Here is a 20445-nt window from a genome sequence, read left to right as displayed (position 1 = left end):
GCAATAAATAAAATTAATTGTTGACATTCAAGCTATTAAAATACCCAATCTCTGCGATAATAATATAAAATAAAGATATAACGAATTAAAAACTGCGTTAAGTCCATCAGCTTGATATCTGGAAAATAGATTCTAGATTAAGACGGGCTTTATTGGATAGGACGGGAAACAGACGGCCGGGTAAAGAAACTCACACAGGCACGAGACGAGCACGTTTCCAATATGGAATTAGTGTTGTATATTTTACAAAGTAAATAGAATATAAACAATCTAAAGTCGTCTAAAACACAATAGTATGAATTTCGTGGTAAATCATTTCGTGTGTCGTAAAGATAGACGATATATCATCAACAGGGCGACTCCTTTCGCTTTCCTCCACCTCGCGCGAATGACTCGAGAGCTGAAATAACAAGGGAGGGAGACACAGGGACTCAAACCGGCTGACCGAAAAATCATCGTCACCCGACCGAGTGTAAGACGGTAAACCCAACCAGCCAACGGGTGACGGCGAAACTGATTCGATGGCAATTAACACGATGGTGTCACAAAGGCTGCGATGACACTCGTGAAACAGCGCTTTTCTCTATCTCAATAATTTCCTAGATTATCTTCATCGTCCTCGGGGTCCGTCGATCGTTAATCGACGCAGACTAGCATCGCGTTTGCGTTTTCTTCTGTCTCCTCCTCTTCACTTTTTCTTTCTATCGGGAGGAAAAAAGGGGTGTGGCTGGGTTTCGGATGACATGTGATGTACGCGGCAATTTGTGATGAGCGAGGTGTACAATGAGTACAGTAGTAATAGACAACTTACAGACATTACGTTCGGCCGTTATACGTTTACGCTACGTGGTAACTCGGTCTACTAAGACTAGGTTTACAGCTCGCATTCGACGTCCCTTTCGCGATACTCGACAGTCTTCACTGAATAATTATAAATTTGGCTGTTTCAGTTCTTTTTTCACACAAAAAGCGCAGAGACTCGCGAGCGTCATTTGTGATAGTTCTCGAGTGTAAACCTAAACTACGATGCTTCTTTCAGTCTCTCGGGCAAGTTAAAACGACACTGACGACAACGACGAATGATCGCGTTACTTTCTCTTTACTTACAATTAGACACGTACGGTAACACTCTTTGTGAGAAGCGAACGATGGTGCGTTTCGATTAATGGATCGCGATGAATGGATCGAATCGACGAGAATGACTGGAAGACAAGGAAGAACGTTCGGAGGTCGCGTATTGCTCGCTTCGATATGCATGTACAAGTGTCTCACGCCAGAGACACGTTCAACAGTCGAAAAACGATTCGTGAGGGTGTTTTTGGTCGATCATAAATCCCTTCGTGGTCGTTGGTCGCTTCGTAATAGAGTAATAGATGGCAGTTACCGTTGAAATTTTACAGCCTAATTAACAGTCGTCGCGCGTTTCGCGTCGTATTTTCGCTATTGTAATAATTCGAAGACTGTAGACAGGAATTGCTTCGGCAAATCGTAGGCAGGTACCCGCGTGTGGGAAGATCATCGCGTGATGGGAAGAAACCCGAGGTGGATGCGGATCGCGCGTATAGCGCCGCCATTTTAACTAACTAGGATTAATTATACGGAGCGTGGAATAAAACGTGGCAGTTGATACGGATCGTCATCGTCGAAACGCTCCGCGGACTCGCGGGGGACTTTGTCCGCGTTCACTTCTTTTCTCGCGCCACGATACATAGAACAGACAACAACGTAGAGCACTCGGTCCGCTCCGCTCAAGTACTCGCATGAGCACTCGAACGACGCGATGCGTGTAACTTCGCGGTCCCACCGAGGGAAACCGACAAACGGCAGCTTATAGACTCTCTGTCTTTCTTTCTCTCTGTTAAACTTAACTTTGTTATACGATCAATCGCAGCGCGTTCGCGATCGTTCGCCTAATCGTAGCCCTAAAATATTTTAAGCCGAGTAATGTAATCTTGACGTCGGATCGATCTCGCCGGAAACGCCGGTGGCAGTTCACGGTGCACGTGATTGTCGTGCTGGCAGGCGCGTTCTCTTTCGTTAACATAGGCCGGGAGCAGGGCGAAGGGGCACGTGGAATTATCATTTAAATGGCTGGCGATCGGACGCGAGGCGCCAATGCGCATTAACAAAACGACGGACCGCGGTTTACATAAATTCTCGCGCAACTTTTCATCTTATACATATTATACTCTTCTCTCTCTCTCTCTCTCTCTCTCTCTCTCTCTCTCTCTCTCTCTCTTTCTCTTTTCGCCATTTACTTTTAATTTTTCTCCTCTTTTACTTTATGATGGGGTTCCTACGTATGCGTCGGAGGCTTTTACACGTATTTACACCGCGATTACGAAGTCACGGACGTTTCGTTGACTATTGTGACCGCGATCGAAGTCGCATTCGGCCTCGCTTAGCTCAAACGCGTCGGAGAACCCCGAGGGTGGGTCCAGCTTGGGGACGAACAGGTTTCCTGATCCGTCACGCTCCTGGTCCCGATTGGCACAGGGATTGCCCGACTGGTGCTTGGGATGGCCAAGCCCGGAGATTGGCCCGAAGTTGGCACGGGCCTCCTCGCTGGTATAACGCGCCAACTGTAACATCCTGAATGCAAACGGACTTTTCTTTTATCTTGCAAATTGTATCTTTAAATACTGGCTTCTAGATAAGTGACGTAATCGATCAATGCTCGATTTAAATGTCATGTGTATCAAATCGAATTTAACGACATATTTAAATGTAATTTATTTGATTGTCCGTTATTTGACTGGTAAGCTTACTTGGGTCTTCCCCTTCCAGGAAACGATTTTCTCTCAAAAATCGGTGAGGGTTCTGTAGACGTGCTAGATTCTGGTCCATGGTACAAGAAGTCTGTAATCAAATGTTTTTTCTTATCCCTAATTCAAACATAAACGATTAATCACAAGTGTTTTCGCGGTCGTGGAGTTACGTTGTGCGATGCCTAATAGTCGTGCGGCAAGACTGCAACCAAGGAAGTGTATATCACATACACATATTGATTCAGGAAAACAAACATGCATTCGTTACTTCTTCTATGTGTACGATATTGAACGATATTAAAGTACTTGCAATTAAAAGCAGTGGAAGGCATTGCGGATTTGCGTAGGATTTTTTGGAAACAAAAGTTATAGGACTAATTCTCCAGCGAAAACCGCGTCGAAAAAAAGAATTAAAAAAATCAAAGTCCTTTGCTTCTAATCCAAGAAGCTGCTTTCTATCCTACTGCTACACTCTTGAGGAGAAGAGAGACAAAGACACAGAAAAAGAGAGAGAAAGAGAGAGACAGAAAGAGGTGAAAATATTGCATACTGTGGACGCGCGAGTCGGCCGCAGATGCCGAGTGGTGCGAATCGACGAGGTGATTGGAAGACTCGGTTCGGCTGCTGGTCCCGACTTCCGTGTCGCTGTCCGAGCCCAGGGTGTCGTACTCCTCCGACTCGGACTTGCCCTGACTGACCTTGTGCGCTTTGTGCAACGGCGCAGAGGACGAACGGCCTCGCACCTTAGTGTACCGGTTGCAATCCGACTGCAATCAGACGGAATTGGTTTCTATGAGATGGCACACCGCGTATCGCGCATCCGCCGCACCTCCGACCGGATCGCACGGAGAAGCGATCTCAAGATTAAAACAGAATTGTCGAGAATCGCGACTATACTATTCCGCCTGACTGGGTCAATAAATTCATTTCGTTGAGATTGCTACATTCAAAAAGCGAGTTGACGGAATCTTGAGAGCAAAAGATGTTCGCTATGATTCGCTTCAGCAATTATTGAGCAGTTGAGAATTAAAAAGATTCAGGTATAAATTCCTATTCATTTAAATTCAATTAGCTATCATATTTTCTATTTGCACTATACATTTAATTTTATATAAAAATAAATTTCTCTTATCATTTGTATTGCAATTCTCTTTTCACAGAAAATTATTAAATGGAAATAATTATAGAGAGACGTTGAAGGCAGATTTTGTTTTTAATAAGAAAAAAGCAGAACTAATTTCTTTTTTTGTACAACAAATTATTTTGAAGTAACAATCGAGAGATTATACTCCTATACATTTTATTTTTTTCTCTACCAGTTGAGAAGAGAAAGATTAACGAAATTTCCCATCTCTACAGAAACTCTATTCTACTTCGCCGAACTATGAGTCGCGGAAGCAATGCGATGAATCATGAAAATTTTATGCTACGGCTAATAAATCTACGATGAGACTCGGCGACAGATGCAAATGTGTAAATGGAGAGCGGCGCATTCGGTAGGTCCAGTCTGCTCTAATCAATGCTTCAACTCCTCGCGAGCCGCCTGAGAAATCACGAAACGAAACGATGGGACCAGCAGTCGCAACAATATACTCACTCATAGTCAGCCTTACAATTTCGCCATTAAAAAAAAAAGAATCTGAGAAGTCCGCGTTGCCGAATCGAGAGAGAACAGATCAGAAAAATTCGCGCGTGAATTAAAATTCGTGATGATCAAACGTAGTAATCAAGCGCGTGAAACTAGAAACTCAGAAAAACTCACATCGAGCATGCAAGTGCGAGTGATCCAAGTATATTCGCAGGGGATCGCTAAGGATTCCAATTTGCGTCGCGAAGGTAAGGTTTTCTCGGTGCAGTGATCATGGGTGCGCATGCAATTATCACAGGTGTAACGAAGCCGGGAATATGTATGAAAGTGATGAATGATAAAAGCAGTGGCAAATCATCATGCTCGCGCGTTTCTTCCCGCACGTTTAGCGCCACTGTCTAATTGAATAATAAATGTATATTTCTCGAATACTGTTGTAAAATCCCAAATCTTGATCATGTAAGAAAAACATTATAAATCATAAAAATCTAAAAAGTTAAAGAGAATTTAAAAATTAAAAAATGCAAGACTAGAAATTCTAATTACAATTTCGTTAAATCAAATTTATTTTACTTTAAAAGTGGACGTACTTTTGGTTAAATTTTGCAAAATTTTCACTTTTCAGTTAAAAAAAAGTTAAGAAAACAAATCAAGTAAAACAAGAATTAGAATTGAGAAGATAGAATATATTACGCGGTCAAAATTGCACAGAAACGTGCGGCGAGAAGATGGCAGTTCTAGCAACGTTAGATTGGCGAACGATACCTCTCGTAACTGAAGGGTATCGGCAGCGGAGAGACGAGGGTCGTGATAGACAAAAGTCTGAAGAGGCGCGGCAGAATTGCAGCGGCTGTCGCCTCCTGCAGGAACGTTTTCCTCCAGCTGGAACGTGGCGTACGGGTAGATATCTTCCGAATATTCTACAAGTTTAAGCGATTCGTTAATAGTCCGAGCCGCCATCGTTTGCCCCTCGCGCGATCTCGATTTCCCCGTAAAGAGAGGAACATATAGAGAGAGAGAGAGAGAGAGAGAGAGGGGAGGGGGAGAAACAGAAAAAATTCTATCCCCGCATTCGTCTTATATCACTGTCGACTGTTTACGAAGAAGAAAACTAATTTGATCTCCTCGAAATTGATTGATCTGTTTATCTCACCTGGTATTTTTTCGAGCGTGGCCATCTCGTGGATCGGCGAGCGTAGCGGCTTACGCACAGTAGCGTAATATTGCTCGCGCTGTTCCATGTTCTGCTTATTGTCTAAGGCGGCTGCGGTTTGCGCATCGTGTAGGCTCCCGATGTCGCCCATAAACGGACCTGCAGTTAGTATCTTAAGATATACTATAGATGCTCTCTAAATTGCAATCAGTGTATTATGATTTGCAGTGGTAAGAATTTCGCAAAAATTGCATTATTTAATTGTATCACAAACTACTTTAATTTTTATATTTATTCATATTTTTATGCTTATTTGTATTATTTATTCGTTACATTGTTTAAAAAAATTTGTTTGTTATTTACGATCTTAGTTTTAGATAATTCTATGACGGACTAACGTTTGCGAAAGCAGTAGAAGACGGCACCGGCAGCGGCGATGACCGCGAACGAACTTAGCACCAAAGGTACGATGAGCTTTAGATCCGAATACACAGAGTTATGCTGGGGAATATAATGATCGATCTCGATGGCGGATATGGTCGTGCTAATGTGCGGTTGCAACGTCGTTATCTTGTACTCGGCCACCGACGAGCCGGCATTGTTGTGGGCTCTTATGCGAATGTCATAAGTGGTCCCCGGCTGTAGTTCGCTCAAAGTATACGTCTTTTGTACCTGCACAATATGCAAATCGAATATAATGCATCATAGCTCCATAGTCGCATGTAAAATATTAAATTGTCTTTAAAAAAAATTGATATAGACATTTATGGACAATAGTAATATTAACATGTTATTAGAAGAGAAAGAAAGAGAATTTTTGTTATTGAAATGCTTTGCCTTGTGAATAAATCTATATAAATAAGAAACTTTTCATAAATACCTCTATATTATTCGAGACCAGCGTCCAAATACCCTCGCCGCTCTTTCTATACTCCAATTCGAAGAAGGTTATCGGGCACCCTCCGTCATTCCACATGCTGAGATGCAGGGTGATCCACGAAACGTTGACCGTAACAAACTTGTCGCCAGTTCCGGGCGAATCGTCTGGCTTTGAGCCCTTCGTAGTTGCCTTGACGATCTCGCTGGGTCTGCCCATACCGATACGATTGTACGCTGTCAGGTACATTTGATAGTCGTTGCCGCACCAAAGCCGTGACAGGACGAAGCTGCTCACTTTGTGCGACACCTTGAATTCTTCCCACTCGCCGGACTCGCGCTTGTAGTGTAACATGTAGCCGCGAATCGGCGAACCGCCGTCGTCACCGTTCTTCCACTGAACATTGATGGAATTGCTGCTGGTGCTGGTTGCGTGTAATAACGGCGCCGCAGGTGGAACTGAAAAAGATAAATTTTGATTTATGGACTCTTTCCTGTAATACATTTTGATCTTGTTCGTTACGAGATTCTTGAAAGAAAGCTTATTTATCTTACTTATACTTTATTTTTCAAACAAAATTCATTTATAAGGTTTTAATGTATTTATTAACTACACATTACATTAAAGCATTTATAATTTAATTAATTATTAATATGTAATCTGTTCTTACATATAATTTAATTAAATAATTAATTATTTTATTTTACTTTATTAATTAATTTTTTTGCGCAATTAATTTTTTAACAGTTTATTTAAAATAACAGAGTATATTTAAAATAAAATTATATCTCCCGCTTTACAAAAATAAAAATTGCGCTTACCCTGTACGGTTAAACGATGAGTTATTTGATCGGAGCCATGACGATTTTCCACGAAGCAAGTATAATTTCCGCTGTCCTCCCTGTGAAGATCGGTGATTTGCAAGGATCCGTCGGGATGAAGGGATACTCTGGCGGAAGGCTTAACTATCTGACCCTTTCCTGATTGCTTCCAGATAACCGAGGGCTCGGGTTTACCCACGCTTTGACAGGGCAGCGTCACATCTTGCTTCCACGGTACGATCAGTATAGTGCCAAACGAATATATGGCGGCACGAACTGTAATAGAGTAAGTTAGCGAGCCCTTATCGAGTAGACATGATAATCGTAGCCGTCTAAGTTAGCTTTTATCAACTGTTGCGGAACAAACTCGGAGAAAGTGTTGTTCCCTGACAGGAAAGATTTAAAGTTTGTGGTAAAGAGTTTGCAGAGAATTCCTGAAGCTGAAGGGAGAGAATAAAAAGCACGCGCGGCTCATTAACAAACATAAGTACGGCGCTCGGTATCTCGTTACTAGTCGACTGTAGACAATTCGTTTAGCCCGGATGTTTATAGAATGGGCGAGTGAACGGTGTTTCGAAAACGTAACTTTCACAACTACTCCAATTTGTGTGCCGAAAGGCAACTTCTGGAACTCCAAGTTTCATGACTGAAGTAAAGTTGCATATTTTCACTGTACTAACGTTACAAACTACTATCGCGTTCTCGTCGGGATATCGGAAGAGCATGAGACTACAAGAACATATTGATGTTCGTTCATAAAGATAAACAAAATATTCTAAACGTAGACATCGTTAATACACCAAGAAAAGCGAAAAATTTACTTGTGAAATATAAATTTGTTTCACCATAGTAAATCTTTATTTAAACGCGACAGAATAAAATGTTTAGCAAATAAATCAAGTAATTAAAAAAATGAGATTTCACGAAAGTTAACATTTTGTCATCACAATCAAATTTGTTTCATTACTGATAAAAATCGAAGAAAACGTCACAAGTAATTTGCTTGCTAATATTTCGACTCTTTTCTCAGTGTGTTTTAAGATAAATTTAAATTAAATTTCGTACGCGCTAGTGAATTAATCTTCAAGCTTAAACTTGAATTAAACTCGTAAATTGAAATAAGAAATAATCCCATTACCTTCACTGGAAGGTGAGACCGTGATGGACGGGGTTTGCGGACCCTCGCCGACCGAGGTGACCGCCGCGATCGTAAATTCGTACTGGCTCCTCTTGTTCAGGTCCTCGGCCTGGTAGCTGGTCTGATACGGCGGTAGTGCCCTCCTGTGCCACTTGCTCTCCGGTCCCAATCCGCGGATGTGCACATTGTAAGAGGTGATGTTGCCGTTACTTTTCAGAGGCGGCTGCCAGGAGACGATGATAGACGTGGCCGAGTTGACAACCGCCTTGACATCAGCCGGCATCTCTGGCAGGTCTTCTTCGGTCACACAATAGAGAGGTGACGAGGCGACGCCGTCGCCGGTTCTGGTATACGCCAGGACTTGGATCGAATAGTTGGTGTACTTCTCCAGGCTGTGGAGTACCACCGTCAGCGCGGTGGTGATCTTCATCTCCGGCTTGACGGACTCCGTCAGCGCGTCTGTGTTCTCCCACATGACCTTGTAACCCTTCAGGATCCCGTTCAGGCTGGAGTCGGGCGGAGATTCCCAGGAGACTTGTAAGGACGTCGACGAAAGCGCGGTGCAACGTACATCCTGAGGAGGGCTGCTCGGGACTGGAAAAATTACAAGTTTTATCCAAGGGTATGCAAAGTAATCTCGTACATACAAATGTCTCTATTAAAATTTTATACATCCGCGTATAATTTTGTCATTTGAAATCTGTAAATTGATTCAAAACGAGATTTGCTAACGTATATAATTAATAAATTTTATTGAAAATTATATTGATAAATTATTAATATATCAGTAATATTTTAGTAGATTAAAATTAATTGGATTTTAGTAACAGAAATTAAATAAAACTAATACAACAATAAATTATAAATTTATAATAATAATCTAATATATTTATGTAGATATTTATTCGTATGTTAATTTTAGTGAATAAATTATAACGTCGCTAAATTAAAAAGATACAATATTTTAATATATTTTTAAGATTGCAACGATCGGAGAAATATGAACGATGTGGCTCGTAAAATTCGTACGGCATTTAAAACGTCGATATTCATCGCATATTCGAGGCCAACGTGACTATACGCGCAGAACATTTCAAAAAGGGGTTCAGGTGGAAAGTTTTTAAAGAGGTACGAGTGCGAGTCGCGAGGAATGTTTGCTCTTCCTCTCGCGATCGAAAATATCGGAGTGCACTTGGAAGTTTCGTCGAGTCCGCGGCATCCGGCAGGGACGGGATTAAAGAAGTTATTTGCGAGCGCGGGTGCGGCATCTGAATTTATTATTTATCCGAGAAACCGTGCAGCCGCGGCGCGCCGCATGCGGTCGGTATTCATGGTGGAATTCGTGATAGGCTCGCGAGAAGGCGCGAATATTATTCTCTTCATGAATTTTTGAAGCTTCTCGGGTCGAGACGCGAAAATAGACGTCTAGACGAGAACTTCGTTCTCCCAAGCTCGCGAAAGCTCCGATCGATCGCGTCGAATATGTTAATTTTATTCGTCCGGTTGTGCATATTTATCGCCGTCGTTCGATTCGTCGCAAAACCCACGATAAATGCATTACATTACTAAAACTTAATGAAATTAATCTCAATGTCACAATAACAAACGGAAAATTTAATAATTTGTTGTCATAAATCACAATAAATTAAAAGTCTAGTAAATACGTAACTCACACTGTAAATTTTGTGAAATATACCGTATGATTATTTAAGAACATACATTAAGTGTTATATTTTTTTACCTTTTTAGTAGTAAAAGATAAAAATAAAAATAAGATATTTAAATATAAATGAAATGGATTAATTTTTTTATAAGGCAAGCTTTCAAAATGATAAAAGGTCAAGGGAAAATATTAATCAATTAAAACATATGTAAGAATCATTGCAATTTTAATTATCTAGAAAGTTAAAATATCATTGGTGATTAAAATTAATAGTGTTAAAAGTAGTAGTGTCAAAATTAATTTTTATGACATACTTTTTACTTCATATTCAAAATAATTGAGAAATTGTCGCGCTTTTCGATATCTTTAATAAACGCTTGTTAATTCAGAAATAACTAAATGTCGATTAACGCGAATTTTTTAAAATAATCACTTACCATCCTCAAGTGTTGATGCCACAAATTCCTGCGTCATAGGACCGGGTCCGAGGGCGTTGAACGCTTGAACGACCACACTGTAACGCGTAAACTTCTTCAAGTTCGACAAGTGATACTGGCGTCCGGGCATTGATGTTCTTGCCAAACCCAAAGCGACACTCGCCGTCGAGATCCGTCTTTCCACGGTTTTATACGTGTACTGCTCCGCCCCCAACCTAAATTTCGCGAGAGCGTTCATTATATCTGGCTCGTATGATTAATTAGTTTGCCGAAAGGGTGTCAAGTGTCTGCTTTTAACCTCAAACTTTGTTGCAAAGTTTCGGAGGCAAAATTGATATTGGATTACTATGTGAAAAATGTTGAGATAATATGGATTTATGTACATGTACTTCCTGCCAAGGAAGTGACAAGGTAAACTTAAAATAAAATCGCAATTAAAAATATTAAGAAATATATGTCAGTTCAAAAATGTTAAAGAAAAACAGAAAATAAAAAGAAGCAAAAAATAGAAATTTTACCTTTTAAATAACTATTTCAGAATCTGCAATTAATAAAATAAGAAATAAGTAAAAAGTATTATGCAAATGCATTTAATGTATACATATATTAAATTAAAAAGTAAATTAAAAATCCAAGAGTTATCTAAGACAAGTTCAAGTATTAAAAATTAAAATAATGCATAAGCTGTGTCTGTTACGTTATTGAATTTATATTAATATAATAATATTTAGCACAGTTAATTAACATTCTAGAAATAATGAAAAAATAGATATCGTGGCGTTTAACTCGTTTGTCATAAAAGCACTACAATAATAGGAGCCCGCTGGAACGATGTAACAAAAACGTGGGCATAAAAAAAGCTTATAGTTTTTCGAGGATTTGTCAGCGTTGCCCCAGGCGGATAAATAACTGACCCCGAGATAGCTCGTCGTTTATTAATGGCGCGTGAATTCTACGGTATCAGCTCTGTAGGCTGAAATACAGGAAGTTAGAGTTCTGTGTGCGTCCTGTGTGTGTGTGTGTGTGTGCTCGCGCGAGTGAGGAAACAAACCCCTATCGAGGAGCATCGTTAAAATAACGGCAGTGTTTTCGGTCGTTACCTATGTTCCTTGTAGCCGACGTGATAACCGAGTATCTCGCCGTTCCATAAATCATGATCGGGCGGATCCCAGGTGACGTTGAACTCGGTCGAGCTGATGGGCTCCACTTTGAGATTTCGCGGCGGTCCGCCCGGTTTCTCCCCCTCAGTTGTCGTCTCTAAAATCTGAAAAGCCCGTAAACTCTCTTTTGAATTCTTCAGTGAGTTCGCTCACTTTCGCCATTTTAGCGCGCGTTTTACTCTTTTTTTTCTGTTAATTACTGCTGAAACTTTTCAAGTGTTTCATAATTTTCGTCCGCAGCATGTTTAAATCACAAAAAGGACGCCCAAAATAAAGTTGGATTAAAAATTCTTTTGTAAAACTAACATAAAAGTAAAAATCTTTCAAAAAGTATGTAAAATGTAGTATAGAAGGATGCTAGCTGTCACGTCGTGTTTAAGAAAACATGTGCTGGTTAAAGTACCTGCGAAAGATCCGCAGAAATAAAACGAATTCAACTGGATGCGTTTCGATATTTCATTTTAAAGCACCATGAATGTTGCGCAGACCGCGCGCCCTTAAACGCGCGAGCGAATTATTTTCTGTGTGGCAGGAAAAAAAGGTGCGAGAGCGGTCGATACGCCCGAAAGGGCAACGCGCAATTTAAATCCAGGCCAACGATGCGACCGCACATCCGAGTCGAGAGGCGAGTCCGGGAAGAGGAATTTCGTTTCCGGAGAGCGAGATGGCCTTTTTTTTACGCGCGCAGGAATATCGATCGGGCTCGGTTCCCGTCATACACCGGTGTCCTCGATTATTTTAATTCTCAATGGGGAAAGAGGATGACGACCGGCCGCTTGGATAGGAAACGTTCGTCCAATGAGGGTGCGATTTGACTTGTAAATGTTCGGCCTGTCCCCGATACCTACGTCGCTCGCTTGACTCCGACCCAGTTCGTTGTCCGCGTACATCCGGAACTGGTAAGTGACCGCAGGGCGCAAACCACTCACGTGGCCGCGAGCACGTGTCCCCGGTACCGTCGTGTGGAACGTGTGGTCGTGCCATACTTCTGTAAAATTGAATTTATCTTGAGACAATGTAATTCCCAGGTCAACGGAAACGTCAATCCAGGGAGACTGCTGTAGTTGTGCACCAGTCTAAGCGGACTGACATTTATCAGCTTTGGCTTTTATTAAATATTCTGGGGTATTATTAATTCCAGAAAAATAATATTTAAATTTTTAATTTATTAATAATATTAATTTGTGAAAATCTAGAACCCAGAGAGCATACGAAATATTTAATTTTACATATCTGGTATTTATTAACTCGTTTTTATTGTTAAATATTTTTTAAAATAAATTTTCTATCATTTCTTTTATTTTTAACAAATCTATTAATTTAAAAAATTCTTATTTATGTTAACATATTCCCAAATATAATATAATATTATATAAGATATTAGATTTTTCAATTACATTAATTACTACGATTATGCTTACCTGATTCGGTTTTGTACTCAATTATGTACTGTGTAATCGGACTATTCCCATCTTGACTAGTTGTCCAGCCCAGATTAATGTGACGACTACCTTTCTCGATTACGTGAAGATTCCGTGGAAAATCTGGAGGCTCTATATATCAATATAACTTTGTGGAATCTCTTTTGAAGTTAATGTTAAAATTTTTAATGCTTAAAAATTTTTTTATCTCTTTACAAATACTTCTTTTAATGGCTGCACATCGTTTTTTTTCACGTTTTATATATATATTTTTTTAACGAATTGATGCATTAATTTTAAATTAATTCCTTTGCTGTCAATATGTAATACAGATGATGCATACTAAATTTTTATTTGCGTACCGTGTGCATCACCTGCCGCCACGACAAGTTATTCGTCAAAATATATATTATTTTGTATGGCATCTGAGTAAGAGCATTACAACGCTTTTATGTGTGATGGTATAGCGATATGGTATTAATAAAAGCTTGACTGACACAAATGCAATTTCAACATTTAACGCAAGATTTTAAACAGCATCAGCCTGATTTTTGGCACGACTCCTATTAAAACGTTTCACCGCGCGAAATTAGAGTCCGGCAATTAGTTGGAAGTTTTCGCCTAATTCCGACACACATCGCGTCCAATGGAATAAATTTCAGTTATGGCACGATTGTCGTGTATCCGCATTATGCATATTTCACGGGTTATCCGGCGCAATATGTCCGCTCGAAGCGTATCTCATTTTGGAGAACACATAGAGAACGCGAGCCGCCGGCTCATCTGTCTCGCGCGCGTACTCGCGCGGACGTACATTAAATTAAATGGATGCGCGTTGTCGAGTGCCTGTATACATTACGATAATTACATCCAGCGAAATAGCTTTACGCACAAACAACCGACCGACCGACTGACGCCCCGAAGGCATCATCGTGATAACTCGCTTCGCGATAATTTCATGGACTCCATTGACTATCTCCTATCATCCAACAGAGAGCGAACGATTATATCAATGTTAATATCAGCAGCAGTATCATTGTTATTTTCATTATTTTTTTCTCTTGCTGTGCTGTTGTCAAAATTAATAAATGTCCCCTCCTGTATATTAATTAATACTATGTCTTTGTATTCAATTGTCAACGATTTTTTAAAAAGCTTCTGTCGAAATTTAGATAATAATTTATCGGATTTGAATAAACAGTACCTTGAATGTAAAGGTGAATTGTCATTTCATCGCGTCCGTAAGCGTTGGATGCGATGCAAAAGTACCTTCCACTGTCCTCGCGGCTAGTGCTGACGAAGCCGAGAACGCTGACGGCGCCGTCAGTAATATTGTCCTCTTTCAGAGAATAACGATAGTCGGGGAGTTTAGGATCCAACTGGGAGCCTGCTTTCTTCCATACTATCTTCAAAGGATGGTCCCCCTTCGCCTCACAACGCAGCGAAGCATTTGAGCCCAGCCTTGCGGTCTGATTACGATGCTTCTCCACAAAATGCGCGGGAACTATATTAAGCAGAATAAAATTTAATTTATACTTATCTAATTTATAATCTAAAATGAGATTTAGAACTAATAGTAAAAACATATTTAGTGAAACCGACAAAAACAGCTAAAGAAGATTGATTCAGATTTAGACACTTGCATCTTATACTGTTAATGATTTCTTTATTAACTTGCAATTTTGCATTGTAAATTACACTTTTAACAAGTCGATATAATATCACATTAATAATCTAACTCATTAAAGTTGCACAAAAAAGTTTATTCTAAGATAAGATAAAATTTGAGAACTAAAAATAGAATTAAAAAAACAAATACTAAAAATTTAAAATTTAGAAAACTAAGTTTGACAATATATTATATAATAAATTTTATTGTTTATATTTTAAAAACAATAAGATCATATTTGGTAAAATTCGAGGAATTCAGTTATTTGATCAAAAAATATTTTCTCAATGTCTTAATAGGATAAAGTGGATCGAATAGACTACACGGTGCAATCGTCATACTGTTGATAATACCTAAAGTTTCATCGAGATCCAATTAGGGTTAATCACCAATTAGTAGAAGACTAATCCTTCCAAGAGGAATTATGAGGGAAAGAGATATTTTATCGTGCAGCTTTAGCGTTAAAGTATTTTCTGTAACTCTAGATAGTAAAGAGAGATTTAATAACGTTTTTATTGTAAAAAAATTACATTCCTCGTTATTAAATTCTCATTTGACAATTACATTAGATCATAAAAAGGGTAGACGTTACAAAGAGGTAATCAAATAATTTTTATATTTCCATTATTATAAAAAAATCTGATGAGATTTTATTCAATTAATACCTTATATTCTTGTAGAACATTTTTTGATAGAGACTGTAATTCATTTTTTCAAAGAAGCTATAAATGTATATTTACTATAAATATTCTTATATAATATTTTTAATACTCAATAAAAATAATTTCTGAACTTTGCGGATAGTAAGAAGTGAAAGAACCTGATAATTATTTGTGCTTATTATTTAAAAATAAATAAACATTAGCAACTTCTAAATTGCCCCTTTCAAATTAGTCCAACGAAAAATTGAAATTGGTACATACCGTTGACGGTGAGATAGACGACTTTACTGAGCCCGGCTCCAATGCCGTTCATAGCTTCGCACAGATAAAAACCCTCGTGATCTTCCTGGACTCGGCCGAACACCAGTGAGCCGTTGGAGTGTATCCTCAGGTCCTGCATGTGCTCGTGGCTGGCTATGTCGTGATAATTGCCAGGTTTCTTGCCGCTTCCGCGTCGCCATGTGACCAACGGCGGTGGGAACCCGTCGGCGTGACAATGCAAACTCAATCGGGGCATTCCCTCCGATGCACGGGCGTCCTGCGGCTCTACCACCCATCGTGGAGGCACTGACCCACAATGCGCGATCATTAATCGATTGCCACGGATTGCTCGATACGCGACAGCTACCGTAACGACACGGTCCGGAAGCTCCGATTGTGCTCGAAAATTCGTACGGACGATGAAAATCGTATCTTTTCACTTAATTCCTCCGCGTCGCGAAAACACTTCTATTTGATTCTCTATTAACTATTAAAAATCTTAACTCATTTGTACTAATTAAATTTTTATTGAAAAAAGAATTATCGAGATGTTTACGCATAAATTTTAACCAATTGATTGAGAGAGTATATTAACTAATTCGAGAGAAAAATGTGACTGTTTGTCGTGCCGCGAAATTAGACTTTCGATCTCAATTGCGTCGCGTTTTATCGTGAATACTGAAATCACATGGGGATGCTCTGCCGGACCTTGTCGCACGTTTCTCTATCTAAGCTTATTGCGCTGAGGCAAGAGCGTAAAGTTCCCGGGGAGAGGATTGGCCTACTGTAACTTCCTACTTTAGCTGCCGCGAAAGTAAAGAGAAATAGGATTTGAAGGTGCATGGGGGAAAGGACTGAAGTGTCCTCTCGGGATTGCGGACAAACGGCGCGAAACTTTCGCTGATAAAAATTACGGATCGCCCGCCAAATGTATTGGCGGTTCGCTACCTCCGTCTTTCTTATCCGTCTCTTCTGCGCCTCTCGCGACAAAGAAACAGACGGAAGAGAGACGCAGAGGTGGGACAAAGGGTGAGAAAAGTGCGGAGGAACACACGGTGCGGAAGGACAAACGTGCGCGATGGAGAGATTTTTTTCCATCGACGATAAACATCGTGATGACCACAGAGAGAACAGAGCGATATGCACGTGATACGATAAATCGGGTGCTGTGCGAATTCAATACCACATACGTATGTGCACGATCAATTGTTGCGTATACAAATATGCACAAGGTGCGCAAAATGCGCGTCCCGCTCGAGTCGAACGTTTGCGCGCCGAATTACTCGCGCATTCATTTGCATAATGCACCGCGCATTTGTGCGCTCGTAAGCATATTATCGTTCGATCGTGATTAATAATCGAAGGGTCGACCGGATGAAGGGAAACGCACTTAAATGCGCGCACAGTACTGCGCGAAAATCGAGTTACGTGAATGAATTTGTTATTTCCCCCGTATGGTAGTCAACGTGTCAGATAATAAAATCAACAAAGTAGTAGCACGCGCAATAATGCAGACATGAACTTATCGCTACAATTTATTTTAGCGAGCGAAATAACAGTCTTCCCGGAGATACCGTACTTTTTAAATTACATCCAAGAGCACCGGGAAATACATTTAAACATTCCTCTTCTTAATTTAAATACACTGCGGCATCTGATTGACTATTAATTCAAATCCGATAAATGTGACCCTTCGATTCTTCGTTTCTCTTAATTGAGTAATGATTTTGCATTGGAAATCGATTATTCCGGCGAACGTTCGGATCAAACGAGACCGATTCGTCTCGGTGCGAGGCAGGGTGGATAGGCGACATACGAATTTTCGGTGAGAGAGCAGGATAGAGAAAAGAAAAAAAAAGAAGAGGGGAACGAAAGGAGGAAACGAAACACGAGGTGCGAGCGTCACACGTCGGGAAGTCGGTGCCAAGGGATTAGTGGCGCTCGGGGCCAAATAAAAGAGAAAAATAAACTGAAAAACGTGTCAGTGCAGATATGCGTGTGCTGGGTGAAGTGAACGTGAGTCGGTGCTCCAAATTGAACTACAAGATTGCTGCTGCTGCTGCTGCCGCTGCTGCTGCTACTGCTGCTGCTGCTGCTGCTGTTGCTGGCTCGCCGTGCCTCAAGACGGAATGGTACTATATATGCGAAGCCGAGTTTTGTGAAGTGACCGTATTGGCCCTCGCATGCAGTACATATTTCATTCTGGGTTACTGCGATCGTGTTGAATACCGACAAGCATGTGGACGTCATATTGGTTGAGATTTCATTTCTCGTTCTTTCCTTCTCACGGATTCTCTTCTCTTTTATATGTTACATCTTACTGTATCCCGACACATGATTCAGCGATACCCGAAGCAATGATACACCGATATATTAAAGCGTTAATGCTTTTAAATTTATAAACATTTCTTATTTGCCATTTGAAGCAGATGTATTGTTTATCATACTATTTCGTAAGTCTCAAGATAGTATTGGACAAAATTTAATTTCAACGTATCACTTAATAATTAAAAATTTAGTTCTTAATTATAATAAATGATTAAAATTATTTAGTTGTGCCTTAAAATATTTTAAGTATTCAGCAGCAATTAAACTGTTAATTAATAAAATAAATTAATTAAAATAAATTGTTGTATAGAATTATAATTAATTTAACCGATTAAAAATAATTACTGCTAATTAAAAAATAATTAATAATTAATTGTTGTTAGTCGATTATTTTAATTATAATACAATAAATTAATTAATCGTTTGATGTGATCCAACACTATCTCGAGAATAATGTCAGAGAGTCGGGTACCGTTGTGTTTGACATACGCGAAATTAATGCGGAGAATATATGCGATCGCAGTACTTAATTATCGCGATAAGGGGCAGAGAGGTGCAAGTTGAACGGTGCGCCCGTTGTTGCTAGATATGTATCTAGGTAGAAAATATATTACGGAGTGACCCGTGGAGTGAAATAACTCTATATTGCTGTGCTCAAGTGCGTTGGTGCAACGAGCTTACTGGCTGTGCGGCGGCGGCGGCTGCTGCTGCTGCTGCTGCTGCTTCGTCATTTCGCGCGTATCATCTCGTAAAAAAGGACTCTAGAGCTGCGTTTATCTGGACGATGTCGTTGTTCGTTTATACGAATAGCGAATTGTCTCTCATGAATATCCGGCTAGCGCTTGCACGCGATACGTTTTCCAAAAAATTTCGCACGGAAGTTATCTCGAATTTAATAAACAAATTTTGCGTAGGATATCACCGAAAAATAACACTTTGTGAAAAAACGACTCGGCGTACAAAACGCAAAATACCGAAATATTGGGACTGAAAAAAAAATTATTGAGGATATACCTCATCTCGAAACATTTTCAAGCGCGATACGTGGATTATATTCGCGAGAGTATTACCCAGAGTGTATTACCCAGGAGAGATCTAACAGATATTGAAAGTGCCGGTCGAGTGGCTTTAAGCGGTAGAAAAGTCATATGGAAAAATAAATAACAAAACCTATTTCAGATAGACTAAATTTACCTAAACTTCTATTACATTGTTAAAAATATTGTAAAAGGAAAAATACATTTCTATATAAAAGAATATTGTTTTGTTATTTTATTTAAATATAATTTAACCAATAAAATATTAAATTTACTTAATAGCCCACATTTTGTTTTCTGATTTAAAGTAATTTAATTTTAAACAATTATAATATTTTAATTCAATATAAATGTTTTTGAAAAATAACTTAATTTAATTTAATTTAATTTAATTAACGTAATTTTTTTTACTTTGTTCTCGATATTCATACTTTTACTATTAAATTAACTAAATTAATTTTACAAGTTACTAACTTTAATCTAATTAAAAAACATTATTGATTTACTCAACCCTGATAACATATAATTATAAATATGATCAAAATACTAACATTTTTCGTTTATGTTTCATTCATCATAATTTACATAATTATCCCAGCTCGAATTTATTTGGACAATTTTCCCATTTTAAACTTTTCGGATCAGACGTTTCTTAAATCTTTCATGCATTTCCTCTAGAATCTCTAGATCATTCATGACCACTAGTTAATTATACTAAACAAAAGCGTTTAATTATATCGCAATTTTAATCACGTCACGAACAAGTTGCAATATCGGAGAACAGCAAGTGAGAAATCGCGATAGAGGATTCATTTCACGTTGCTAATAATAATAATGTAAATGTGATTGCCATTTGACGCCGGAGTAAAATAAGAAAATACTACTTTGCGGAACGAGCAAAAAATCACAAAACCGCGCACGTTAATTTCGAGCGCGAGCGCGAGCTCGATATCCATCGATACCTTCGCGATGCGCGAATATCCGGTTCGTCCGCAAAATCCAAGCGCAACCCTAGTGCGTGACCCTTACTTCATGCTATTTTTCGACGGCTGTGATGGCGACTGCTGCTGCTGCGGCGGCTGCGGCTGCGCTTACATGACGACGATACGGCAACCGCGGATGAATAAAATCGGAGGGTGACTAAGGCATTAAAATCTCACAAACTTGTTGTCTTTGTTTCGTAAAGCCCTGGTCCAATCGCGCCCAGAGAATTAATTCCACGTCCTATCGAGGCAATTTATCTTAATCGCGCGATTGCAAGCTGCATAGCCTAGCTGTTCAGTCAGTAGTAGATAAAGACGTTATGGTCAGACATCGCTGATCGTCGCGAAATAAAGGCTTAGTAAAAGTATTTTCCTACGATGAAGATATTATATTATCGCGTAAAACTTGTATAAGAAATACAAATTGCGCTATTTACTTTACATTAAAAAAAATTCAAATTTATATTTATTTAAAAAAT

At 39.4% G+C, this 20445-nt stretch overlaps 1 protein-coding gene across 3 annotated transcripts in view; it reads right to left on the bottom strand.

Annotated features, from left to right (window-relative positions):
* Window positions 1-210: 210 nt before the first annotated feature.
* LOC105839353 (Down syndrome cell adhesion molecule-like protein Dscam2) overlaps window positions 211-20445 on the bottom strand; it is a 146516-nt gene continuing 126281 nt past the window's right edge. For 2 of the 3 annotated variants that reach the window (XM_036291265.1, XM_012685613.3), the window contains exons 12-26: window positions 15619-15924; window positions 14231-14530; window positions 13027-13158; window positions 12454-12593; window positions 11546-11709; window positions 10446-10660; window positions 8346-8939; window positions 7208-7483; window positions 6390-6844; window positions 5908-6181; window positions 5510-5668; window positions 5122-5276; window positions 3319-3535; window positions 2769-2859; window positions 211-2592 (exon numbers count right to left, since the gene is read on the bottom strand). In XM_036291265.1, coding sequence (XP_036147158.1) covers window positions 2328-2592; window positions 2769-2859; window positions 3319-3535; window positions 5122-5276; window positions 5510-5668; window positions 5908-6181; window positions 6390-6844; window positions 7208-7483; window positions 8346-8939; window positions 10446-10660; window positions 11546-11709; window positions 12454-12593; window positions 13027-13158; window positions 14231-14530; window positions 15619-15924 — 3743 coding nt within the window. In that variant the 3' untranslated portion in view covers window positions 211-2327. The remainder of the gene's footprint in view (window positions 2593-2768; window positions 2860-3318; window positions 3536-5121; window positions 5277-5509; window positions 5669-5907; window positions 6182-6389; window positions 6845-7207; window positions 7484-8345; window positions 8940-10445; window positions 10661-11545; window positions 11710-12453; window positions 12594-13026; window positions 13159-14230; window positions 14531-15618; window positions 15925-20445) is intronic. The other variant, XM_036291266.1, reaches the window with a different exon arrangement.

This window comes from Monomorium pharaonis, chromosome 8, assembly GCF_013373865.1.
Source record: "Monomorium pharaonis isolate MP-MQ-018 chromosome 8, ASM1337386v2, whole genome shotgun sequence".
In the NCBI taxonomy this organism is placed as follows: Eukaryota; Metazoa; Arthropoda; class Insecta; order Hymenoptera; family Formicidae; genus Monomorium; species Monomorium pharaonis.
The sequence above is the reverse complement of the archived record's forward strand: the minus strand, read 5'-3'. Positions and strand labels throughout refer to the sequence as shown.